This window comes from Anomaloglossus baeobatrachus, chromosome 1 (assembly GCF_048569485.1).
Source record: "Anomaloglossus baeobatrachus isolate aAnoBae1 chromosome 1, aAnoBae1.hap1, whole genome shotgun sequence".
Lineage (NCBI taxonomy): Eukaryota > Metazoa > Chordata > Amphibia > Anura > Aromobatidae > Anomaloglossus > Anomaloglossus baeobatrachus.
In genome coordinates this window covers 745,445,718-745,471,994 of record NC_134353.1, presented here as the reverse complement: position 1 = coordinate 745,471,994, position 26,277 = coordinate 745,445,718, and the positions used below count along the sequence as shown (strand labels likewise).

The 26,277-nt window shown below is 45.1% G+C and overlaps 1 protein-coding gene across 1 annotated transcript in view; it reads left to right on the top strand.

Annotated features, from left to right (window-relative positions):
* Positions 1-9,805, top strand: part of MLXIP (MLX interacting protein) — a 154,656-nt gene extending 144,851 nt beyond the window's left edge. The window contains 4 exon segments of the mRNA XM_075323284.1: positions 1,275-1,402; positions 2,375-2,498; positions 6,258-6,387; positions 9,166-9,805. Coding sequence (XP_075179399.1) covers positions 1,275-1,402; positions 2,375-2,498; positions 6,258-6,387; positions 9,166-9,275 — 492 coding nt within the window. The 3' untranslated portion in view covers positions 9,276-9,805.
* Positions 9,806-26,277: the final 16,472 nt, after the last annotated feature.

Sequence of the window (26,277 nt, the reverse complement as noted above, 5' to 3'; positions counted from 1 at the left end):
TCCAAAAGGTTCTTACCCCGTTTCATTTGAACGAGGACATTGTTCTGCCTTCCTTTTGTCCACACCCGGTTCATAGGGTGGAAAGTTCTCTGCATTCGTTAGACCTCGTCAGAGCTCTCAGATATTACATATCCAGGACAGCCCCCTTTAGGAAAACGGACTCTTTGTTCGTCATTCCTGAGGGGCCTAAGAAGGGACAGGCAGCTTCAAAGGAGACTCTGGCTCGCTGGATTCGCTCTGCGATCCAGGATGTCTACTGCTTGAAACTCAAACCCATTCCTAGTGGGCTGCGGGCTCATTCCACGCGAGCAGTTGGCGCTTCGTGGGCCATTCGGCATCAGGCTTCAGTGGAACAGGTGTGTAAGGCTGCGACCTGGTCTAGCCTACATACGTTTTCAAAGCATTACAGAGTCCATACCCAGGTTTCAACTGAGGCAAATCTGGGTAGGCAAATTCTGCAAACAGCAGTAGAGCACCTCTCTCAGTAGGTGCTCCAGGCTGTCTGGGACTGGTTCCTAGTCCTTGGGTTGTGTTGTCTTCTTTTATGTTTCCCACCCATTGACTGCTTTAGGACGTCCCATGGTCCTGTGTCCCCCAATGAGGCGTCAGAGAAAAACGGATTTTTGTGTACTCCACCGTAAAATCGTTTTTTCTTAGCCATCATTGGGGGACACAGCACCCACCCTGTTGGGCCTTGGTCTCTCAGTACCTTATTTGGTTATGACGCTTCTTTTCTCATGTTCCTCTGTTGAGAAGTTTTTACTGGTTTTTTCTCCTACTGCTTGTGTACTAAAACTGAGGTTGCCTGGCCCGGCTAGGGGGTGTATACTGCAGAGGAGGAGCTATGCTTTTGCATCTACTTAGTGTCCTCCTATGGATAGGCAGCATAACACCCATGGTCCTGTGTCCCCCAATGATGGCTAAGAGAAAACGATTTTACGGTGAGTACACAAAAATCCGTTTTTTGTTTGCTTTAAAGAAACCAGAGACCTAGCTGTACTTTCCCTTCTTAAGGGCAAAAATTCAGTTCACTGCTTTAGTCCTGCAAGGTAACGACCTGTTCAAGGTTGAATATCTTTTTGGTTTAGCTGCTTACTTACCACTGCTTCCATTGCAACAGCAGCTCCAAGCATCTGTTCACGTAACACCCACTTTCTTCAGCTATGCCGTTGAAGAAGCAATACTGAGTTGTTATTAGTTATGTTTCAGCCATAACATTCGGCCTTTGCAACATAGTTCATTGTTTCAACATGAGTTTTTGGATTTTCCAACAGATTAGCCATGCAATTACTCTACAGAAAACCGTGGACTATATTGCTAAACTTCAGCAAGAGAGGACTCAAGTGTTAGAAGAAACCAGACGACTCAGGGAAGAGGTGGAAGAGCTGCATCTTGCTATCAGGTTTGTATGTCTCTAGTATTTAGACAAACCAGTATCCTGCCTGATGCTAAATTTTACACATTAGACTAATGTCGGTTTAACGCATACAATATCAATGGATTTGACAAACAGTCTGTGTATAGCTTCGACAAGTGATTGTCGGGGAGAGATAAGGATCCGGAATGTCCAATTTCGAACTGCCAATCCTTTTGTTCTTTAGTGATAAGTCACTGCCAAAGATGTCTGGCGGCAGCAGTTTGCTAAAGAACATAGGAGCACCACTTGGGCGAGTAAGTGTTCCTATGTATGGTAGAGTTGGGTGATATAGCTGCTGGCCAACGGCGATCTAATGTGTATGAGGGGGGCCTTAGGCTCATGAATGGCAGTTCTGCCTAGCTATGCACTCCTACATTATTTAATAGTAATCTTTATTTCTAATATATTCAGCAGTGCTTTACAATTCAGGGGTTCATATACAAGCAAGTAACAGTTATAGAAGATACAGTAATTAGAGCAAAAATAAAGACAACCCTGCTCGTAAGAGCTCACAATCTACAATGGGGAGGGGGGGGGGCAAGGGGACAGTTATCTCCTTGTTGACGTTAAAAGAAAACTCATCCAAACCTATTTTAATACTATACATCACCTTGACTCCAGACCTTCATTATCTGATGCAACATTTCATGCAAACTACAATTGTGTTGAATTGAGCTTTGCTTAGAATTTTGTGTCAGATTTCTTTGTCTGGAAATCAGAAACTGCTGAACTTTGAGTCTGAATCACCCATGTCAATCAGAACATTAGTTTTAGATATAAGGACCTACATGTCTGACGTGTAGAGAGGTAATGGGTCAGCGTTAGGTGGATCGTAATGTGTGTAATATTGAATAAGATAGTAAAGTTTTGTTGTGGTTTTTTTTGTGTTTTTTTTTTTTTTTTTTTTAAAAGGTTCTTTTTTGTATGTTTATTAAACTTGTTGTTTGTCGTTTACAGTTCCTATCAAGAGCAGCTTCCTGCCACTGGGGTACCCGTCACTCCTCAGAGGGTTGATCACATTAGGGATTTGTTTGACAAGTATGTGAAAAGCAGAACACTTGAAAACTGGAAGTTCTGGATTGTATCCTTTTTAGGTTTTAATCAGTTTCTTTTATGACAAGTGTCCACTATATCTTGAAAATCTAATATTGTGCTAGGTGCAGGGAACTGGTCATTTCAGGTGACTCATCAGAGTGTGTGTGTGTGTGTGTGTGTGTGTGTGTGTGTGTGTGTTACAATATGAGGAATCACTCTATTTCTAGTAATTTCCTTACTTTTGGCTTGAATTTTTTTTTTCCTTTAATTTTCCCTCTTTGATTCTGCCCTCTATCTCACTATTTCAGAGACACCAGAAGAGTGAAGGGAGAGACTAGCTCCTATGAGGTCTCCTATACTGGGCAAACACTGACTTGAAGGATTCCTGATCTTCTATCCTTTTTTCACATACAGTTAGGTCCATAAATATTTGGACAGTGACACCAGTTTTGGCATTTGTAGCGGTTTACCAAAATATGTTCAAGATAGTTATATAATAAATATGGGCTTAAAGTGCAGACGCTCAGCTTTAATTCGAGGGTACGAACATAATTTGAGTAAGGGTTTATGATTCACAGCTCTAATATGTAGCTGCTTCTTTTTGAAGAGCTCAAAAGTAATTGGACAATTATTTCAAAAACAGCTTGGCCTCTTTCCTCAATAATCCATAACCAATAAAGCAGTTAAAAGGTATGGAGCTGATTCCAGGTGTGGTATTTTCACTTGGAAGTTGTTGTTGTTGTTGTTGTGAACCCACAACATGGAGGAGAAACGGACCATTAGGCAGGGAAAAATAAGAAATCCATCAGAGAGAGCAGAAATGTTAGGAGTGGTCAAATCAAAAGTTTGGTCTATTCTGCAAAAACAATCAAGGACACTGGTCAGCTTGGGATCTCCAAAACAATTGGACATTCACAGAAGACAAGTGTTGGATGATCGCAGAATCCTATCCATGGTGAAGAAGAAACCCTTCACAGCATCCACCCAACGGAAGAACAGTCTCCAGTAAGTGGGTGTTTCAGTGTCTGTCTACTATAAAGAGAAGACTTCAGGAGCGCAAATACAGAGGGTTCACCACAAAGTGCAAACCATTAATCAGCCTTAAAGGGGTTGTCCGGTCTAAATCAATAAGTTTGCAGTTACTTTATGTGACTTCAGACTTGTGAATCTTTACATCACACACACTGTGCTGTGAGGATTCACCATTGTCAGTCAGGAATGGTGGTCATGTGGCCGCGACTATATGATATGCATATACCCCCAGCCACATTTCAACTAGATGAGCATGGCCTCGCTCAATACACTTGAAGAAAAGATTTAGACCAGACAAAAGCAGCCAGATGAATTCTGAAGTGTACAGGGCTATACTTTGTGCTCAGATTAAACCAAGTGCAGCAAGGTCGTTGTGACTGTGCTTCACAGTACAGATGGACAATGACCCAAAACCTGCAAAACATTCTCTCCAAAGTATTTAAAAAGGAACATTTTATTACTGGTAAAGCAAATTGTACAATTACGTTTGCGCACCTGAAATGAGGAAGCTTTGTCGAGAAACTGTTGCAATTCTTAAACGTTTCACAGGATATTTTTGTTCACCTCCTTTAATTATACCTGAAAGTCTGCACTTCAATTGCATCTCGGTTGTTTTATTTTACATAAAAAATAGCGGCGTGTAGAGCCCAAATCACAGAGATTCGGTCACTGTCCAAATATTTCTGGCCCTAACTATATTTACGGTAGAAGAATCAGCATGGAGGCCGTAATGTAGCTGTAAATTCAGCACTGGAATGAGATAATGTCCTATTAGAGGACAATAGATAATCTCTTGAAATGGCTGCTTTCAAGGACTTAAAACCATGGGGAGATTTAAGGCCCCGTCACACTAAGCAACATCGCTAGCAACATCGCTGCTAACGAACAACTTTTGTGACGTAGCAGCGATGTTGCTAGTGATGTTGCTATGTGTGACATCCAGCAACAACCCGGCCCCTGCTGTGAGGTCGTTGGTTGTTGCTGAATGTCCTGGGCCATTTTTTAGTTGTTGCTGTCCCGCTGTGAAGCACAGATCGCTGTGTGTGACAGCGACAGAGCAACAACTAAATGTGCAGGCAGCAGGAGCCGGCTTCTGCGGAGGCTGGTAACCACAGTAAACATCGGGTAACCAAGAAGCCCTGTCCTTGGTTACCCGATATTTACCTTTACCAGCCTCCGCCGCTCTCACTGTCAGTGCCGGCTCCTGCTCTGTGCACATGTAGCTGCAGGACACATCGGGTTAATTAACCCGATGTGTGCTGTAGCTAGGAGAGCAGGGAGCCAGCGCTAAGCGGTGTGCGCTGCTCCCTGCTCTGTGCACATTTAGCTGCAGGACACATCGGGTTAATTAACCCGATGTGTGCTGTAGCTAGGAGAGCAAGGAGCCAGCGCTAAGCAGTGTGCGCTGCTCCCTGCTCTGTGCACATTTAGCTGCAGCACACATCGGGTAATTAACCCGATGTGTGCTGTAACTAGGAGAGCAGGGAGCCAGCGCTCAGTGTGCGCTGCTCCCTGCTCTCTGCACGTGTAGCTGCGTGCGCTGGTAACCAAGGTAAATATCGGGTTGGTTACCCGATATTTACCTTAGTTACCAAGCGCAGCATCTTCCACGCGGCGCTGGGGGCTGGTAACTGGTTGCTGGTGAGCTCACCAGCAACTCGTGTAGCGACGCTCCAGCGATCCCTGCCAGGTCAGGTTGCTGGTGTGATCGCTGGAGCGTCGCAGTGTGACATCTCACCAGCAACCTCCTAGCAACTTACCAGCGATCCCTATCGTTGTTGGGATCGCTGGTAAGTTGTTTAGTGTGACTGGACCTTTAGATCTTCATGACGCTGGCTAAAGGCCCAGTCACACTAAACAACTTACCAGCGATCCCAACAACGATCCAACCTGATAGGGATCGCTGGTAAGTTGCTAGGAGGTTGCTGGTGAGATGTCACACTAAGCGACGCTCCAGCGATCCCACCAGCAACCTGACCTGGCAGGGATCGCTGGAGCGTAGCTACACGAGTTGCTGGTGAGCTCACCAGCAACCAGTGTCCCAGCCCCCAGCCAGCAGCGCCGCGTGGAAGATGCTGCGCTTGGTAACTAAGGTAAATATCTGGTAACCAACCCGATATTTACCTTGGTTACCAGCGCACGCAGCTTAGCGCTGGCTCCCTGCTCTCCTAATTACAGCACACATCGGGTTAATTACCCGATGTGTGCTGCAGCTACATGTGCACAGAGCAGGGAGCAGCGCACACCGCTTAGCGCTGGCTCCTTGCTCTCCTAGTTACAGCACACATCGGATTAATTACCCGATGTGTACTCTGCTACACGTGCAAGAAGCAGGAGCCGGCACTGACAGTGAGAGCGGAGGAGGCTGGTAACGAAGGTAAATATCGGGTAACCAAGGACAGGGCTTCTTGGTTACCCGATGTTTACCGTGGTTACCAGTGTCCGCAGAAGCCGGTTCCTGCTGCCTGCACATTTAGTTGTTGCTGTCTCGCTGTCACACACAGCGATCTGTGCTTCACAGCGGGAGAGCAACAACTAAAAAATGGCCCAGGACATTCAGCAACAACCAACGACCTCACAGCAGGGGCCAGGTTGTTGCTGGATGTCACACACAGCAACATCACTAGCAACATCGCTGCTACATCACAAAAGTTGTTCGTTAGCAGCGATGTTGCTAGCGATGTTGCTTAGTGTGACGGTACCTTAAGAGTTGGATATATAGATTGGAATGGTGCTTGTGTGTAATACGCCTTAACTCTGTTTGTCAATCCAGTTCAGCATCATCATCAAACCATTGTTTGACTCGTTCAATGACATGGTATCGACAACCAACATAGATGAGTTATACAGTACCACTCTAGAATGGCTAGAGTTACATTGCTCTCTCCCGGCTTTGAGGCCCAGTAAGTACATAATGCATACTAAGCATGATTTGTTTTACTGTTAATATTGTCTTCATACTTTAAATCCCTTAACAACATTTGCTGCAAGTTTACCTCATGGTTGTTACGGGTTGCCCGCAAAATGACGTAAATTTATGTCATAGCGATCATGCAGATACAGGGTCTGTGCCCGTGTGATCTCTGCCTGGAGCTCGGCGTAACTAATATTAGAGCTCCCGCTGTCACAGCCAGGGATGTTGCCGTCACCGCCCTGGAAAAGTTACACAACAAACTCTGTGGTCGTTTTTGTTTTTTTTTTCTTTTTTTTTTCTCCTTCTTACTAGCTTTTATAAAAATGAAAAAAAAATACAAAAAACTTGGGACTAAAACAACATTTTGTTGGGGAAAAAAAATAATTATTCATTCTTCACCGCTCAATGGTATAAAATTTAGTGACACACATGTGGTGTCAATATGCTCACTGCACCTCTAGATAAATTCATTAGGTGGTGTAGTTTGTAAAATTAGGTCACTTATGGGAAGGGGACTCTGTTTTTCTGGCATGTGAGCGGCTCTGTCAATGTGATATGGCACCCCCTAGCTATTCCGACTAAATCTGAACTCCAATATGGCACTCCTTTCCTTTTTGAGCTTTGTACTATGCATGAAAAGTAGTTTTTGACCACATGTGGGCATTGGCGAGCTGAGGAGAAACTCTTTAACAAATTCTATTTCCTTCTATTACCTTTTTTAAAAATTAAAACTTTGGAGCTAAAGCCACATTTTAGTGAAAATGTTTTATTTTTTTCACAGCTGTATGTTATTCAATTTAGGGAATCTCCTAAATTGCTCCCTTTAATTTCCAAAATAGGTGCACTTGTGGGGGTTTCTGCTGTTTTTGCATGTCAGGGGATCTTCAAATGTGGCATCCACAATCTTTTCCAACCAATGTTGCGCTCCAAAATTCAAATGGCACCCCTTCCCTTCTGATCCCTGCTGTGCGCCCAAACAGTAAGTTTCCACCACACATGGGGTATCTGTCTACCCAGGAGAGATTGCAAAACAAATTGTAAAGTCCCTTTTCTCCTGTTGCCCTAGTTAAATGAAAAAAATAGGGGTTAAAGCAATATTTTTGTGATAATGTATTTTTACATCTCAACATTATCATTTTGCTAAGCACCTGTGGGTTCAAGGTGCTCACTACACATCTAAATAAATTCCTTGAGGGGTGTAGTTTCCAAAATAGTGACTTGGAGGGGGGGGGGGGGGTGTTTTCACTGTTTAGGCCCCTCGGGGTCTCTAAACGCGATATGGGATCCGCTATCTATTCCAGACAATGCTGCGCTCCAAGATTCAAACACCGCTCCTTCCCTTCCGTGCACTGACATGCGCCCAAACAGTAGTTTTCCACCACATATGGGGTCTCTGTGTACTCAAGAGAAATAGACCAATTTGTTTGCCAATTTTCTAATGTTATGCTTGTGAAAATAAACAATATGGGGCTAAAGCAATATTTGGGGGGTAAAAAGTAAAATTTTTTATTTTTTTTCCGTTCACATTGCTTAAGTTCCTAAATTTCTTAGATGTTGTTTTGAGCACTTTGAGGGGTGACGTTTTTAGAAAGGTGTCACTTTTGGGTATTTTCTGTCATAAGATCTTCAAGGTCACTTCAGATGTGGTGGTGTCCCTAAAAAAAAAAAAAATGCTTGTAATCTTTTAACTTTTCTAATTTTTAAACACCCCCCCCCTCCCAAAAAAAAAACGTTCAAAACTGATGTTACCTAAGGTAGGCATGTGGTAAATGATCTAAATTAATGATTTTTTGTGACATAACCGCTTACATTTTTTTTTTTTGTAAAATTTGTCATTATTTTCACAAGTAAATGCAGATCAACCAAAATTTACTACTAACAGTAAAGCGCACAAATCAGCAGGATTTTCCTATATAACCTAAAGCCACTGCTATACTGACACTATCATGCTGATTCTATACATACCTTTAGTTGTCAGCTAGGATGTATAGGTTTTGAAACAGAAGCAAGGAAAAGTTTGTAAAATGAGCAACTTTTGATTGGCGGCAGCTGCCGATCAGCTGATAGCTGGGGTGGGTTGTGATTAGTTATTCCCGCCCCTTGTCTTGTCTGTCCTCCCCATATCTGTTGTTTATGCTAATTCCAAGTGGCTAGAAGGACCTGTGCTGACATCATACCCATGTGACCAGAAGGAGCGGGGCCTCAGGCAAAAGAAAAACTGTTGCTGCCTGGTATCAGCTGGGTTGGCTGAGGCCCTGCCCCTTCTGATCACATGGGTATGAGATCAGCACAGGTCCTTTTAATCCCTTAATAAAACGATTCTATAATAGAATTAGCATAACATGGGGAGGAACAACAGGCAGGTGGCGGGAATCACTATCAAAACTCACCCCAGCTATCAGCTGCTGCAGCTACTGCCATTCAAAAAGCTGTACATTTTCCAAACTTTACTTCTGTTTCAAAACCTATACATCCTAGCTGACAAATAGGTATGTATAGAATCAGCCTTATAGTATAGTACTGGCTTTAGGGAATATAGGAAAATCCTGCTGATTGGTGCGCTATTAAGTACAATGTGGCACGAAAAAAACATTCTCAGAATCACTGGAAAATATTGCAGCATTCCAGAGTTATCACATAATGTGACCCTGGTCAGAATTGTGAAATTTGGCTCGGTGAGGAAGGTGAAAATAGGCTGGGGATGAAGGGGTTAATATATTAACAGTGACTACACTGATTTAATCTTCTGAATCTTTCTGTCTCTCAGTGGTGCTAAAGACATTACGATATCTGAGCACGACAACGTCCATCTTATCTGATCCATTAAGTTTGCCAGAGCAAGCCAAACAGGCCGTCGCTAAGAACAGCAAGACTTGATAACTAATGACCTTCTCCATAACTGGGAGAGAAATGCTTGTGCTGTTACCTTGCATCGCTCTCTACGAGACGTCTTTCAACACTCCGCCTGAGCGTCCGTGCTGAAGAAACCGGTGGTTGGTCATCAGGTCCATTCAGGGAATCCCTGTCTTGGTGATTTTGTAAGGCATCTCCTCTTCGAAGAGCAGAAATGACTGGACACCTTCTGCACTGACCACTACAACAAAGCTGATGAAGTGGATGCCGAGTTTCAGAAACAGTCAAAGGGAAATACATTTATGTGATGTAATTGATAGAGATTTTTATTTTATTGAACCCTCAGCCTCCATATTTAAAGTGTTTATTCTTTCAGGATTTAGCAGCTGTACTATAGTCATGATATAGTCCTATTAATAGTGGTGAAAAGAGAATGCCCACAAGTTCTGTATAAAAGGAGACACTAAATGTGCCATCAGCCAAATGTCTGTAAGGCCTTTTCTCAATGTCTACATTTTTAAGGCTAGAATAGAATATAGTGAGTGGGGGGGGGGTTTAATACTTGTTCTATTGTTATGTTTTAATGGACAACACTATTGTTCAGCTGAAAAAAAATAATGCTTGGCTTCATATTGTTACTGGGGGGGGGGGGATCAGAATTGATTGCTTGGGGTAGATTGGTTCATCTGACATCTGACGGCTCATGATGCTTATGGCCAGTTTTATTTGATGACAAGTTTTTAGACGTTGGAAACCATTAATAGAATTCATTTCTGTTCTTGCATCCTAATAGCAATACTTATTTTTCCTTGCAGTTCCATATTCTCCATGGGGTCATTTGACCTCCCAGCATCCAACCATTCTATTACCTTTTGCTACAAAAGCTGTATTCACACAGCGGTGTGTCACGTTCAGAGTACGGACGGTGGTTCACTGACTGGTCTCCTTATCCAAAAATGACACCCTTTATAGGCATAAATGGGTGTTGTAAAGTTTAGGTCAGCAGACCTATGGCCGATTTGTGAATTCCGGTCCATATTTGAACAGTAATACACAGATGTATGAATACACCCTATTGGGGAATGTGCACACTATCCGAACACACTGCAACCTGGACATAGCGTGTCTTCTCCTGCGGGGCTGCGAGTGCTTTCTGCAGGAAACCGCAACTGCCTGTGCCTATGGTCAGGGTTCGGGCTGCTTGTGAATTTTGGCTCTAGTCTCCCTGCTATGAACACTCGCATCTCCACAGCATAGATTAACATGTTGAAACTAGTAAAGCAGCGCCGCATGTCAGTTTACACTGCAGAGAAAAGAAGCTCAATGGGCAGGAGATTTCTATAAATCCCATCCATTTTACTGTACAACGCTGCGCTTTGGACAAAGGGAAAAGGCAAAGCCTGATCGTCTGTGCTCACCCTTAGGATACATTTAGTCTGCACGATTATCAGGAACGATTCTAGGAAGATTTGTTTCCCGATAATCTGGCAGTGTTAACAGGCTAATTTGTCAGGTTAAATTATGTTTTGGCTAGCTTTTACAGAAAGGAAAAAAAAATTGTTCTCGGCAGCACAAATACGGTTTGTTCTCGACAGCATGTCGCAAAGTGTAATCTATTACTGATTATTCTGGGGGCAAGGGAGATGCAGTCTGCCTCTTAAATGACTGCAGATCAAATGTATATCTAATTGGCAGTCGTTTAAGGCTACATGCGCACGCTGCATTTTATTTGCTGCATTTTTGGCTGCAGTTTTGTTGTCAGAACTTTCTGACATTTGACTTCCCAGCAAAGTCTATGAGAAGTCAGATTTACTATGCGCACATTGCAGTTTTTGTCAGCGTTTTATTTGTCAAAAGTTTGTGACAAAAAATTGCGCATGTTCATTCTTCCTGCGTTTTTGTCAACATTTGTCACAAAAACGCAGCAAAAACGCATGTTGTGAAAAACGCACCAAAAACACGCCTATAATTACAAGCATTTTTTGTGACATTTCCAGGCTCTCCTTGACCACGTGCAGTTTTGGCTGCAGTTTATAAACACAAAAAGATGCAGCGTGCGCATGTAGCCTAATGCCGAAAGTCACCCAGTTTACACCCACATTAATTCTGTTTAACACTAGAACACTTGGCCTCATAACAAGCAGTGATGACTCTCAAAGAAAAAACAAACTAGTGCTGTCATACAGAAATTATCACGGACCGTCTGCAAGTACCGATAAGACATTGAAATTCTGGGACTTTTCTATAGAGTTTGTTGGTGTTTTCATTCACTGCTATTTAATATACCCGAATTGAACATCTTTCAGTATTAGATTCCCGGTCCCCTATTAAGTTTTATGTTACATGTTATCTGACTCAGGTTTTTGCTAGCTTATTTAAATTTTCAAAGTGATTTGCAATGAAGTATGATGCCAGGACATGTTGTTCTTTCCTTTTTTTTTTTTTTTTTTTTTTTTAAGAATCTAGAGGTTTACAAGCTCTTTTACGGTAACACTGTGATGATGGTAAATGAAGATTTGCTGAGGTTTCTGCTATTCTGCCTCTCCATTGCTGTCAAGGCAGACTGATATTTTATATGTATCATTTTTTTTTTTTAATTCTATGTTACATAATATTCTTATAGACTGCTGCATGCCTGACCAGTGAGACTTTTTTTTATTTTTTTTGAAGATGGGGGAGGGGGAACTGTTGCCAAACTTTTCATGGGAAAAGTTGAGCTGATTAAATTGTATTGAATAGTCCAAATTGTAATGTGGCTATATTGTTACTTATTCTGATTTTCAAGATTTTCAACTTTTTCTTCTAGCTCCCAAAATACATATGTTGGCACGTATTGTATGTCAGACCACGTTTCATTAGAGTAACGCCTGCATTCCAATAGGCTCTGCTGGATCTAGTAACCTACCTCCTGTACTGGTCTAAATTTGGTTTACAGTATGAGACGAATGATCTATACAAAACAAGCCGCAAATGGTCCTTTACGGCCTGGAAACATTTTCATTTACTTAAATGAACATTATAAAATGTTCCATTTGAAAAAAAACTTGTGTCAAAGGGCTAGTTCTATAAACAAAATATATCGCCTATTCGTAGGTTTGTATGATTGGTGGGGGTCTCTGTAACTAGACACCCTTTCAATTCCAGGATCTGAAGCCCAAAGTCTCATGTGTGAAAGGAGTGGTAGTGAGCATGTGCACCACCACTCCAATAGAGTAGTTGGCACACATGCTCAGTACTGCTTCAGTGACATGGGATTTTGGGGACGACATTCTTGTGATTGGCCACTCCTTATCACCTAGACTGTCTATAGGTGATTTATATTGTTTATGGGTAATCCCCTTTTAAGCTTTCCCTGTAAAACATGGAGTATTCTTTCTCAAAGGTATATGTTTAATTTCTGGCACAATATAAGAATACTTACCATGCAAGATTGTTCCTGGAGCTCAGATATTATGGAATCTTATGCATTTGTCCATTTTTGAGCTTTGCATGATTTATTAATAGGAATTTGGAAATGAATAAATTTCAAGAGTCGAGCGTTTTATTATGCAAACTTTTTTTTTTTTTTATTTTATTTTTGTAATTGCAGCATTTCAGTGAATAAAGTAACTGTTAATGGAAGTTTTCAATGGTTGGAAAAAAAAAAGATGTAGGATACAGTGTTATGCATATTTTAAGGACTTGTATGAGATGTATATATAAAAAGGGGTGGTTTTGTTAACTTAAACAAGTGTATGATATACAAAACATGCTGCAATGGTCCTTTTTTAAGGTTTAGAAACCTTTTCAAGTGAAACATTTTCCATTTTAAAGCACAGCAAGAAAAGAAATCCACAAAGGAGGTGATTATACATAGAAGGTCTATATGCGCTACTGAAAATGGGACCTCATAAGGGGTTATGTAGATTTTGGCTACAGAACAAAAGACAAAACAAATATATACGTGTGTGCACATGCGCGCGCACAAACACGTACATGCGCGCGCAAACACGTACATGCGCGCGCGCGCAAACACGTACATGCGCGCGCGCGCAAACACGTACATGCGCGCGCGCGCAAACACGTACATGCGCGCGCGCGCAAACACGTACATGCGCGCGCGCGCAAACACGTACATGCGCGCGCGCGCAAACACGTACATGCGCGCGCGCGCAAACACGTACATGCGCGCGCAAACACGTACATGTGCGCGCGCAAACACGTACATGCGCGCGCGCGCGCAAACACGTACATGCGCGCGCGCGCAAACACGTACATGCGCGCGCGCGCAAACACGTACATGCGCGCGCGCGCGCGCGCGCGCAAACACGTACATGCGCGCGCGCAAACACGTACATGCGCGCGCGCAAACACGTACATGCGCGCGCGCGCAAACACGTACATGCGCGCGCGCGCAAACACGTACATGCGCGCGCGCGCAAACACGTACATGCGCGCGCGCGCAAACACGTACATGCGCGCGCGCGCAAACACGTACATGCGCGCGCGCGCAAACACGTACATGCGCGCGCGCGCAAACACGTACATGCGCGCGCGCGCAAACACGTACATGCGCGCGCGCGCAAACACGTACATGCGCGCGCGCGCAAACACGTACATGCGCGCGCGCGCAAACACGTACATGCGCGCGCGCGCAAACACGTACATGCGCGCGCGCGCAAACACGTACATGCGCGCGCGCGCAAACACGTACATGCGCGCGCGCGCAAACACGTACATGCGCGCGCGCGCAAACACGTACATGCGCGCGCGCGCAAACACGTACATGCGCGCGCGCGCAAACACGTACATGCGCGCGCGCGCAAACACGTACATGCGCGCGCGCGCAAACACGTACATGCGCGCGCGCGCAAACACGTACATGCGCGCGCGCGCAAACACGTACATGCGCGCGCGCGCAAACACGTACATGCGCGCGCGCGCAAACACGTACATGCGCGCGCGCGCAAACACGTACATGCGCGCGCGCGCAAACACGTACATGCGCGCGCGCGCAAACACGTACATGCGCGCGCGCGCGCAAACACGTACATGCGCGCGCGCAAACACGTACATGCGCGCGCGCGCAAACACGTACATGCGCGCGCGCACACACACGTACATGCGCGCGCGCACACACACGTACATGCGCGCGCGCACACACACGTACATGCGCGCGCGCACACACACGTACGTACATGCGCGCGCGCACACACACGTACGTACATGCGCGCGCACACACACGTACGTACATGCGCGCGCGCACACACACGTACGTACATGCGCGCGCGCACACACACACACACACACGTACGTACATGCGCGCGCGCACACACACGTACATGCGCGCGCTCGCACGTACATGCGTGCGTGCACGCACACGCACGTACGTGCACACGCACATGCACACACACACACACGTACATGCACACGCACACACACACGTACATGCACACACACGTACATGCACACACACACACACACACACGTACATGCGCGCGCGCACGCACGCAATGTCTCTATCTTTGATGTAAAACTGTGTTGGGATTCAACATTTTTTTTTTGTTTTGTTTTTTTTTTATTTCAACAGATACTGATACCAATTAGGTAATTTTTACCTCTGTTTTACATGTGTGGATGATATATGTGTACATGTAAAATTATACTCAGTGTAAGACAGCGCAAAACTTTACAATATTTTACTCTGGGACGGTTTGTGATTTTTCCTTTTTTCCATAACCCTCTATAGTGGGATTATTCATCTCTGATGTCCATTTTCCGTTTATTATTTAAACATTCGCATAAGGTTAAAGATGAACAGCCTATATAAAACAGTCTATTACTTACTTAGTCCCATGCATGGGTGTAATGTTTACCAGCCATGGAATAAAGCAATAAACATTTGACATTTTGAGTTGTTGGTGTGCATTGAATTTCTTATGGCGGATTTCCACATTTGTACCGACCAGTATGGACAGTTACTTGATCTATACTGCATACATGTCTTGTAAAAATATAATTTAAAGCTCCTAGGCCTCAGTTTCTCTGTAAAATAAGACATCATTTTTATAAATGGCAAGTGGGGTGTCTTGCTTACGACCCAACACCCACCTGCCCCAGAGTCTCTTTCTTTGCAATCTTTATAAGCTTAGTCTCTGAATACCAAACTTTAATAATGGCTAGTGAAAGAAGATCTCACTAATTAATAAACTACCTGGATTCAGAATGTTGACCGCTCACTCCGTGGAACCACCGCATTGGATATTATCTTTGCTTCAAGACACTTCTGATTGCATATATCTGCTATTTTTTATGACGTCTATGGCCCAGGTTTAGACTGGCGCTTTGTATGATGGAGTAAGATGCGCCAACCCTCTGGTTTCCTTTCATATTTGAAAGACTTACTGATGGTGATATAGATTGTAAGTCCTAATGGGGACAGTGATGATGGTGTATTCAATGTGCTGTAAAATTTATGGTACAGTATAAGTAAGCTAAATTCATTGTGATAATATATCTGGCCATCTGTTAGCTGTTACATGCCATCACAAGAATTGTATGAAAGTCAGAATTGGTATACATTTTGTAATAATTTTACTCCAGTTTCTTTCACTTTTCAAAAAGTTGGCAGAGCTGGCATAAGTGCAAAAAGTCACTGCATTTTTTGGACATTACAAACAGTTCTGCAACAGAAAATTGTTTGGATTAGCCCCTATGTATCCAGAAGTAACTGCAACAAAGCAGACAATCTCTACACACGACCTCTACATCATACACATCCAGTTGGAAAGAGGACACCGCACTACTTTGATGAAGCTCGTTTACCATCACGATTCACTATCTGGCAGGAGGCTAATGAATCATGGTTTGGCAGATGGGTAGAGAATGCCACCTACCAAAATGCTTGGGCCCCAATTCATTAAAGTAATTTCACCAGAATTCGAGCGTAAATTGCTTTGAAAAGTCGTAAAATGATTATCCCATGGCGTTGTATGAAAACAGCAAATGTCGTAACAGTTTTGCACACGTTTCTCCCAGCTCTGCCAAAATAAGTGGAGCTGGAACAGAGTGGGTAACTTCACAGCTCATCTAATTCATGACTATCTGTGGTGTTCCCTACACCTGAAATCTTATTCTAGTCCCTGATTGGAGTAACATTTGAGGCACATGAAGCTTGTGAAATGCTCATGATTCCTAAAGGTGTATGTATCTTAAACATTGGGAGTGTCTGACTCCAAAACGCCCACTCAAGCCTGGTGAGAGAATCGCTGGTGTTGATGAATCAGGGCCATTGTGCCTACTTTAAAATCTGGTGAAGGAATAAGGTCATAGGGATGTTTTTCAAGTAGCAGCGCAAAAGCATTTTAGACAACTGTAAAAAGTTGAATAGTCACATTGAGACTTTCATCATGACTGCACAAAATTTGATCCATAAAGACCTGCTTTAGTGTCAAGAAACCAAGTAGAGATCCCTTTTGTGTGAATTGGAATTTCAACAGCGAGATTGACCTCATCTAATGCCTCATTTCACAAATATTTAGAAACCAAGAGCTCAAATTCCCACAGACAGTTAAAAATCTTGCGGAAATTGTTCCCTGCAGAATAGAGATTATTGGTATTGATTTTGGCCATGGGTTCCCAAGATAAAATTGTCTTTCACTGAACTGGGATTTCTTTTGAAATATGTTGTCTAAAGAACTTTTTAAAGGAAATCTGTCAGCTGAATCTCACACCCCAAACTATTTATAGTGGGTGAAATAAGTATTGAACACTTCACCAATTTTCTAAGACTCTATTTTTAAAGGTCCTTTGACATGAATTTCTCACTTTTTCCATAGCAACCCATTCAATCCACACAGGCAAATAAATCAAAACCTAGATGTCCATAAATTTTGTGATGTGTAATAATGAAAAATGACTTGGAAAAAATATTGAATACTTATTGAAATGTATTTACTACTTTGTACAAAAGCTTTTGTTGGCTTCAAGACCCCTTCTGTATAGTGCAACTAGGCGCATGTTTTGTAACAATAAGCTTGCAAAGGTATTGAGACAGCTTGCTGGTTTTACCCATGATGAGATGTTTCTTGTGTGGCACATTAGTAATGAGATGCTTTTTTTTATTTTTTTATTTTTTATAATAGCATATGTGTGATATATATATATATATATATATATATCAGTTGAACCAACTGATTTTTTTTCACTAAGTGACAGGATTGCTTCCTAATTACTGGTATCATAACTTTAAATGGCTCTTTGTTCATGTGTTTAATACTTTTTCCCTGTGTCATTTCTCATTACACATCACTAAATTTATTATCATCATCTGGTAAGAAAATCAGACCAACAGCAGTTTTAGAAATATATTTACTAAGAAAATTGGTGACATGTTAAATATGTGATGACAGGAGACAGGTGAAATCCTGCTCACAGATTCCCTTTAAGGCCTAAGACACACGGCATGAGAATCAGAGCGAGTGGAATGTGATAAAACACTGATAGGCTAATATTGGTCTAATGTGCCAGCACCTATGAGCAATTTATTTTCTCAGCCCTAATCGGACCGAGAAAACAATCGCAGCATGCATCCTTGTTTTCCCCTCACCCATGACAGCACCACGTGAGAGAGGGATCCGCCCAGCAAGGACAGGAAACCATTCTGAATAAAAGGGCGGTACTTCTCCCCTTCGTCAGTTGGTTTCCTGTCCTTGATGGGAGACCCCTGTTCTGAAAACCGGCGGTAAAGCAGAAGAAGAAGAAAAAGAAAGGAAAAGACGCCTACTTACCCAGCCCCGTCCGGTGTCTGGAAGAGCAGGGTGAGTCCTGTAGCACCGTTCTTCGGGGCTGGAAGCGCCGTGCACCTGCCCTGGGGGGTCCTAGTGTCCGTGCGGGAGCGGGCGGCAGGTACCGCTCGGGGGCTCCCGGTCCGCCGCTCATTTCCCCCTGCTCTGCGCTCCATGCTGCCTGGAACTTCCGGGTGTGCGCACACGCGACGGGCACGCTGGGAGATGGAGGCGGGCCTTCCGATGACGTCACCGGATGAAGATGGCGGCGTCCATGCAGCGATATGGTCCATGCGGCCCGCCATTCCGGTAGTTAGGCACTCCTGGCCGTGCACCATGGAGAGCGGGGAGGAGCCTCACCTGGGACCGGAAGGCGGAGGATTAGTGTTAAAACGGCTCTTCTGGCGCTGTCAGGGGCTGGTGCCTGGGCTCTGCAATGGACACGGATGAGCAGCAGCGCTCTCCCGTGCGTCGTCAGCAGGGCAGGAAAACAGATGACCGGAGCGACTCTGGTCGGACGGGCCATGGCAGCCATGACAGCAGATCCTCCCATGACTCTACAGCTCCGGTGAGACCTGTGGATGTTCCGAAGCAGCCTTCAAAACCGGTACCCTTCATTCCTATGGTGGTGAGTGGATCTTCGTGAATGTCATTATACTCATGGCTCCCTTGCCTGCTTGTCTACCCTTCTTAGGCCCCTAAGAAATCCACGTCCAAAAAGAAGCATAAGGAATGCCCCCTATGCAGGGAACCCCTCTCAGAGGAGTGGCGCAAGCCGTTGTGTCAGGGGTGTATCCGTCGCACAATTGCGGAGGAATCCCCGTGACTCTCGGCGGACGTCCGTTCGGCTATCCGCTCAGAGGTACAAGACTCCATGAAGGCTTTCTTAAAAAAGAAGAAATCGAAACCTGTAGACTCTGCCCCTTCTTCCTACTCCTCCTCCGGTACGGCCTCAGACTCAGACTCCTCGTCCTCAGAGGGTGATATGGGAGGCAGACCGTGTTTTTCCATTGAAGATGTTGGGTCCCTGGTCAAATCAGTCAGGGCTACTATGGGGTTGACGGAGGAGAAATCCTCTAGATCCCTGGAGGATGTGATGTTTGGAGGTCTGGAAGATAGGAAGAAGCGTACCTTTCCGGTCAACAACAAAATTGAGGCACTTATTCAGAAGGAGTGGAAGTGTCCGGACAAAACGGGCTCTCTCCCCTCCTCCTCCAAGCGGAAATATCCCTTTGCTGAGGACGTAGCGGCCATATGGGACAAGGCACCCCGGATCGATGCTGCCGTTGCGAAGTCCTCTCGGCGAGGAGGCATTCCCCTAGAGGACTCTGGTACGTTGAAAGATCCCCTGGACAAAAAAGCGGATGTCCTTCTTAAGCACCTATGGGAGACATCTGCGGGGAGCTTGAGGCCGGCCATCGCAAATACCTGTACAGCCCGTTCTCTCATGATCTAGATCCAACAGGTTGAGGATCAGTTGCGGGATAACACCTCCCGTGACAAGATCCTGTCAAAATTTCCGCTTCTCCAGGGGGCTGCAGCCTTTTTGGCAGATTCCTCAGCGGATGTTATTAGGCTGGGAGCTCGTTCTGCGGGCTTGTCTAATCAGGCCAGACGGGCGTTATGACTGAAGGGCTATCCAGGAGATCTGCAATCCAAACACAGATTGTGTGCGGTGCCCTGTGACTGTCACCTGCTTTTTGGGAAACAGCTGGAGGATGTGCTGGACAAAGCGTCAGAGGGCAAAAAGTCCTTCCCGAGATTCCACTCTGGTTCATCCCGTCCCTTTCGGAGGCAGAGATTCTCCAAAGGCAGACCCCCGGATAATCGGCGGTGGGAGCGCAGACCAAAGCGGGACTCCGGCTTCATGTTCGGGGGCGCCCCAGCCGCCTCAAAGAAGTCTGCCCAGTGACGCCAGGCTGCCGGTCGGAGGACGCCTTTCTCGCTTTCTGGAGCGGTGGGAAAGCATTTCCTCCAACGCCTACGTTCGATCCATTGTCAGAGACGGTCTCCAGTTCCAATTTCTACTTCAGCCACCACAGCGTTTCGTCATCACTCCTCTTCGGGGGTCACAGTCGGAGCAACATGCTCTAGAATCGGAAATTCGGATGTTGATTGGGAAGGCAGTCCTGTGCGAGGTGCCCGTGGCGGAAAGGGGAAAGGGGTTCTATTCCCCCCTCTTTCTTGTAGGAAAGCCGGACGGTTCCTTCCGTACGATAATAAACCTCAGACGTCTCAACCAGTTTTTCCAGTATTTCCCGTTCAAGATGGAGTGTGTTCAGTCGGCCATAAAGCTGCTGTTCCGCAACTGTTATATGGCAGTGATAGACTTGAAGGACGCCTATTACCATGTCCCTATCCATCCTCATTCTCAGCAGTTCCTGCGAGTGGCGGTTTCCATCAACAACTTGGTCAGTCATTTTCAGTTCCGAGCCCTCCCCTTCGGGCTCTCTATCGCCCCCAGGATTTTTACGAAAATAGTGGCAGAGATGACGGCTCATCTACGGATACGGAATATTCTGGTGGTTCCTTACCTGGACGACTTCCTGGTGATTGGGAACTCCAAGCAACAATGTACGGTTCATCTTCAATACCTTCAACAATCTCTACAGGACCTGGGTTGGATGGTGAATTACGAGAAGTCCCGGATGGACCCGGTCACTGTTCAATCATTTCTAGGTCTCACTCTCAACTCGGTGTGTCAGCAGTGCCTTTTGCCAGCAGACAAGATTCGGAGGGTTTCAGCCTTGGCCCGGCAGGCGATCCACCATCCCAGGATGTCTCTGAGGCAGGCTATGTCCTTGCTGGGTACTCTGACATCTTGCTTCCTGGCGGTCCCATGGAGTCGGGTCCACTCCAGGGCTCTCCAGTGGCAGGTTCTGTATGCCCAGAGAGCATTAAACGATTGTTTGGAAGGGGTCGTCACCCTGTCCTGGGCGGTCAGACGATCTCTCCTCTGGTGGACGTCCGTGGACAATCTGTCTGTGGGGGTTCCCTGGCTACCTCGGGACCGGAGGGTGGTCACTACCGATGCCAGCCAGTCCGGCTGGGGGGCTCACCTTCTCGAGCACATTTCTCAGGGATGGTGGTCGCCGCAGGAGACGGCGCAACCCTCGAATCTCCGGGAGCTATGGGCGGTGGAGCGTGCCCTACACGACTTTCTCCCTCATCTTCGCGGGCGGCATGTTCTGGTCATGTCCGACAACCAGTCCACGGTCTCATATGTCAACCACCAAGGGGGCACGAGATCCCCATCCCTCATGCAGGTGTCCTACAGACTGTTTCTCTGGGCAGAGCAGCATCTTCTCTCCCTCTCGGCTCTCCACATCAAAGGAAGTCTCAACGTCACGGCAGATTACCTCAGCCGCCATCAACTGCGGCAAGGGGAATGGTCCTTGAATCCTCGGGTCTTTCGACAGATAGTGACTCTCTGGGGCTTGCCGCAGATAGACCTCTTTGCCACCAGACTGAACAGGCAGGTAGTGCAGTTCTGTTCGCTAAGCCCCTCGGACCAGCCCTTTGCAGTAGACGCGCTACAGGTTCCATGGACCTTCAGGCTAGCTTATGCGTTTCCTCCGATTATCATGCTGCCGACCGTTCTGCAAAAAATCAGGGAGGACAGGGCAAGAGTACTTCTTATCGCCCCCTTCTGGCCCAAACGACCATGGTTTTCTCTCCTAAGGGCAATGTCTGTCACGGATCCCTGGGTTCTGCCGGAAGTTCCAGACCTGTTAGTACAGGGACCAGTATTCCACGCGCAAGCGAAGGGATTCCATTTAACAGCTTGGAATTTGAAAGGTCGCTGTTAAGGAGCAAAGGTTTTTCCCCTGACCTTATTTCTACTTTGTTAAAGAGCCGTAAGCCTGTTACCACCAAAATATACGGGAGAGTGTGGCAAAAATTCCTGCAATTCTCTGATGGTCCTCTGGGTCCGGAGGCCCCTGTGGAGTGCATTTTGGAATTCCTTCAGAAGGGGTTTGATCTAGGGTTAGCGGTGAACACTCTCAAGGTTCAGGTCTCTGCCTTGGGAGCCCTGTACAATTGTAACCTGGCGGCCAACAAGTGGATTAAACGATTTATTATGGCTAGTGGTAGGACTAGGCCAGTGATCATACCGAAGGTTCCTCCCTGGGACCTGAACTTGGTCTTGGATGCCCTCACGGGACCCCCCTTTGAACCCCTGACTAAGATCTCCCTGAAATTACTTACCCTGAAAACCGTATTGCTAGTCGCATTGACCTCGGCACGACGGATCGGTGATTTGCAGGCCCTGTCAGTAGTGCAGCCTTACACTCAGGTCCTTGAGGATAGAGTCATCTTGCGTCCGGACCCAGCGTATCTCCCGAAGGTTGCTTCTCATTTTCATAGAACGCAAGAAATAGTCCTGCCCTCATTCTGCAGCCGTCCCACTAATGAGGGGGAACGTAGATTTCACACCCTAGATGTACGAAGGGCCCTCCTACACTATCTTTCGGTCACACAGGCAGTGAGGAAGACACAGTCATTATTTATCTCCTTTCAGGGTAGTACCAAGGGTCAGGGGGTGTCCAAGAGTACTATTGCTAGGTGGATTAGGGAGGCCATTAGTTTGGCCTACTCCTCCAGTGGAGCGCCTGTTCCGGAGAACATCCGGGCCCATTCCACCAGAGCGGTGTCTACCTCCTGGGCTGAGCGTGCACACAGGTATCTATTGAACAAATTTGTAGGGCCGCTACCTGGTCCTCACAATCTACTTTTTTCCGACACTATTGGTTGGACCTATCCTCCTCGGCTGCTCTTTCGTTTGGTAGAAGGGTGCTTGAGGCGGTGGTCCCTCCCTAAATGGTTTTCTCTGGAAATCTCTCACGTGGTGCTGTCATGGGTGAGGGGAAAACACAACGGTTACTTACCGGTAGCCGGTTTTTCCAGAACCCATGACAGCACCCTTATATTCCCTCCCTTTCTCATCCTTGGTGTGCACTTTTTCGGTGTGCTTGTGTGTGTTTTAGTGGTGGTGGAGTAAGTTCTAACAATTGTTGGAGGTCCTCTCATTCTCGGTAATCAACTGACGAAGGGGAGAAGTACCGCCCTTTTATTCAGAATGGTTTCCTGTCCTTGCTGGGCGGATCCCTCTCTCACGTGGTGCGGTCATGGATTCTGGAAAAAACGGCTACCGGTAAGTAACCGTTGTGTTTCTCTCGCACTCCTTCAAGTCTAAGGGGTGAAAGAAAAAAAATTGCACCGGTGTATAGCGAGTGCAGGGCGAGAATGGCAATAGCTGGCAACGGAGGAGAGAGGGAGCTAAATCCCTCCCTCTCCTCAGTGCCGGCCAACCCCCCAGCAGCTGTGGTCCGATTGCAAGATCGGACCTCCTCAGTTGCAGTGACACTTGCATGACACTCTGCTCCTGCTGTGCTGCCAGTGTCAGCCGAGTGTCATGCGAGGATCGCAGTAGTCCCCGTGTGGCCCCGGCTTAAGAGACTGGCTGAAGGAAGCATAACATGAATTATTCCTTTTGCTTCAATCTTTTATTTATATGCTGAATATTCATTACTGAAATCTCTGCAGCTGAAACATTCCTTCCATAGAAGTACATTTAGTTTTTCTGCTGGATGTCCATGAGACAGTAGCAAATTCCTGTAAAAATTGCTACATTTGAATATATTTTTCAGAGGATTTGAATTTAAGAAAAGTTGCAGATTTACTTCAGTATTTACTGTAGATTTCTTTCCATGCTTTACTAAACATAAACTCTACAACATAAATTGACATGCTGCAGATCTAAACTGCGCACCACAGGTTAAATTCCACGTTGATTATTTCCACAGAGAGTGGATGAGATTTGGTAAAAATTTGTTATTCAAACTGTAAAACACTGGATATTCCACTCTCAAATCTGATGTGAACCTCCACAGCGTATTCACCACCTACATTTTACACAGTTGATAATACTACTGGGACATGTAGCTATTGAGGAATGTTTAAGATTAAACCTGGTTAGTCCTGTGCTGTTTTTTTTTACATGTAGAGTGGCATGCAAACGTTTGGGCACCCCCGATCAAAATTACGGTTTTTGTCAACAGTTAAGCAAATTGAAGGTGAAATTATTTCTAAAAGCATAAAGCTAAAATAACATATTTCCTTTTTAATAATATATACAGTGTATTCATTGCTTAAATGTTCAAAATTAGGAAAAGGGGCGGATTCAAAAGTTTGGACAGCCTTGGAGATTTGTGTGCTCTGATAACTTTGACTGATGTTTCAGACCTTAACTAACCTGTTAGGGTTATGGCTTGTTCATGATCATCATTAGGAAAGGCTAGGTGGTTCAAATTTCACAGCTTTATGAAAACCTAGCCTCCTCTAACCTTGTGCCAAAAAACAGCAGCCATGGATTCTTCTAAGCAGCTGCCTAGCACTCTGAAAATGGTGGAGGCACACAAATAGGCTATAAGAAAATAGCAAAATAGTTTCAAGTTGCCTTTTCCTCAGTTCGATATGTAATTAAATGGCAGTTAACAGGAAGCGTGGAGGATAAGAGAAGGTCTGAGAGCTGCTCGTAGGCTTGCTTGAGAGGCAAATCGGAACCTGCACTTGACTGCAAAAGCCCTTCAGGCATACTTGGCAGACTCTGGAGCTTTGGTACATTGTTCTGCTGTTTAGAGACACCTGCACAAATATGGCCGTCATGGAAGAAAACCTGTATCACCATAAAATTCAGTTTCAGAAGTATACAACATAACATCTATAGAAGTCTGATGCACTTTGAAAACAAGTTTTATGAACCATTAGTAACAAGAGACTATAGCGCTCACAAAGTGATAGAGTGAGGGTCAGCACAGTTTAAACACAATTTTAAACGAGTTTAAACACAATTTTAAACGATTTTAAATGAATAGGGACAACTTACTTGTTATATGTGATAACCGTCAATGTAGATGTGAATCCTTATCTGACCAGCGTGGGCTGCTGCTGAGATGGCATTTTCTGGATGGCTGACTTGCAGGATTGCAGCTGCTTCTTCCCAGTGGGTGCAAGGACTTGCGTTGTGCTGCGGGCAGGCTTCACGGGGTAAGATGTGTCCCGGTGGAAGGGGTGCAAGTCAGAGCTGGCGTCTGTATCCAGGAGCCCCGGCCGGCGGCTTCCCTGGATACTAAGACGCGTGTGTGTGGAGGAGCGTGTGATGTCACAGGGCTCAGGACAGGCTACGGAAGCCTGTAGCGGGCAAAAGGGGTTCCAACGCGTTTCAGAGGTGCAAAATGTGCCTCCTTCGTTAGGGGATCAAAGTTTTATGAACCGTTGAGATTACAATAGAATTCTTTGGCTACAATGATCAAATGTATGTGTGGAGAAAAAAGGGCACAGAATTTCAGGAAAAGTATCTTGCCAACAATTAAGCATGGGGGTAGAAAAATCATGCTTTGGGGTTATGTTGCAGCCAAGGGCACGGGGAATCTTTCAAAGGTAGAGGGAAGAATGGATTCAATGAAATTTTAATAAATTGATGCAAAACATACCATCTGTAAAAAAAAAAAAAAAAAAGTTGGCTGAAATGTGGATGGTTTCTACAAATGAAAAATGATCCTAAACACACATAAAAAAACACAATAGACTACCTCAAAAGGCGCAAGTTAAAGGTTTTACAATGGCCCTCACTGTCCTCTGATCTGAACATCATTGAAAATCTGTAGCTAAACCTCAAAAGGCAGTGCATTCAAGACGACCCGGAAATCTCACAGAACTGGAAGACTTTTCCAAGGAAGAATGGATGAAAATCCCTCAAACAAGAATTGAAATACTCTTGCCTGCTGCAAAAAGCGTTTACAAGCTGTGATACTTGCCAATGGGAGTGCTACTACACGGGTTGCTACTACAGTAGGTACTAACCATGCAGGGTGCCCAAACTTTTGCATCAGCCCATTTTCCTTTTTTTTTGTTCATTTAAAAGTGAAAACGTGTAATCTTTAACTTTTTGCCTTTTAGAGATTTTCATCTTCAACTTGCTTAAATGTTCACAATAACAGTAATTTTGACCAAGGGTGCCCAAACTTTTACATGCTACTGTAAATGTTACTGTAGAAGCTTCAGCTAAAAGTATCCTATGTTATACTGTGCACATAAGGTCTGGCCAAGATCATGCAGAAGCCTAGAATACAAAGAATCTTCAATACTGGTCAAACAGGATATTGCATGGTTACTAAGCAACAGAATGCGGTCTCCAGACAACAAAGAATGTTTCTCCAGAATCTCATACAAGTGCTTTCCACTCCATTATTGGTGGC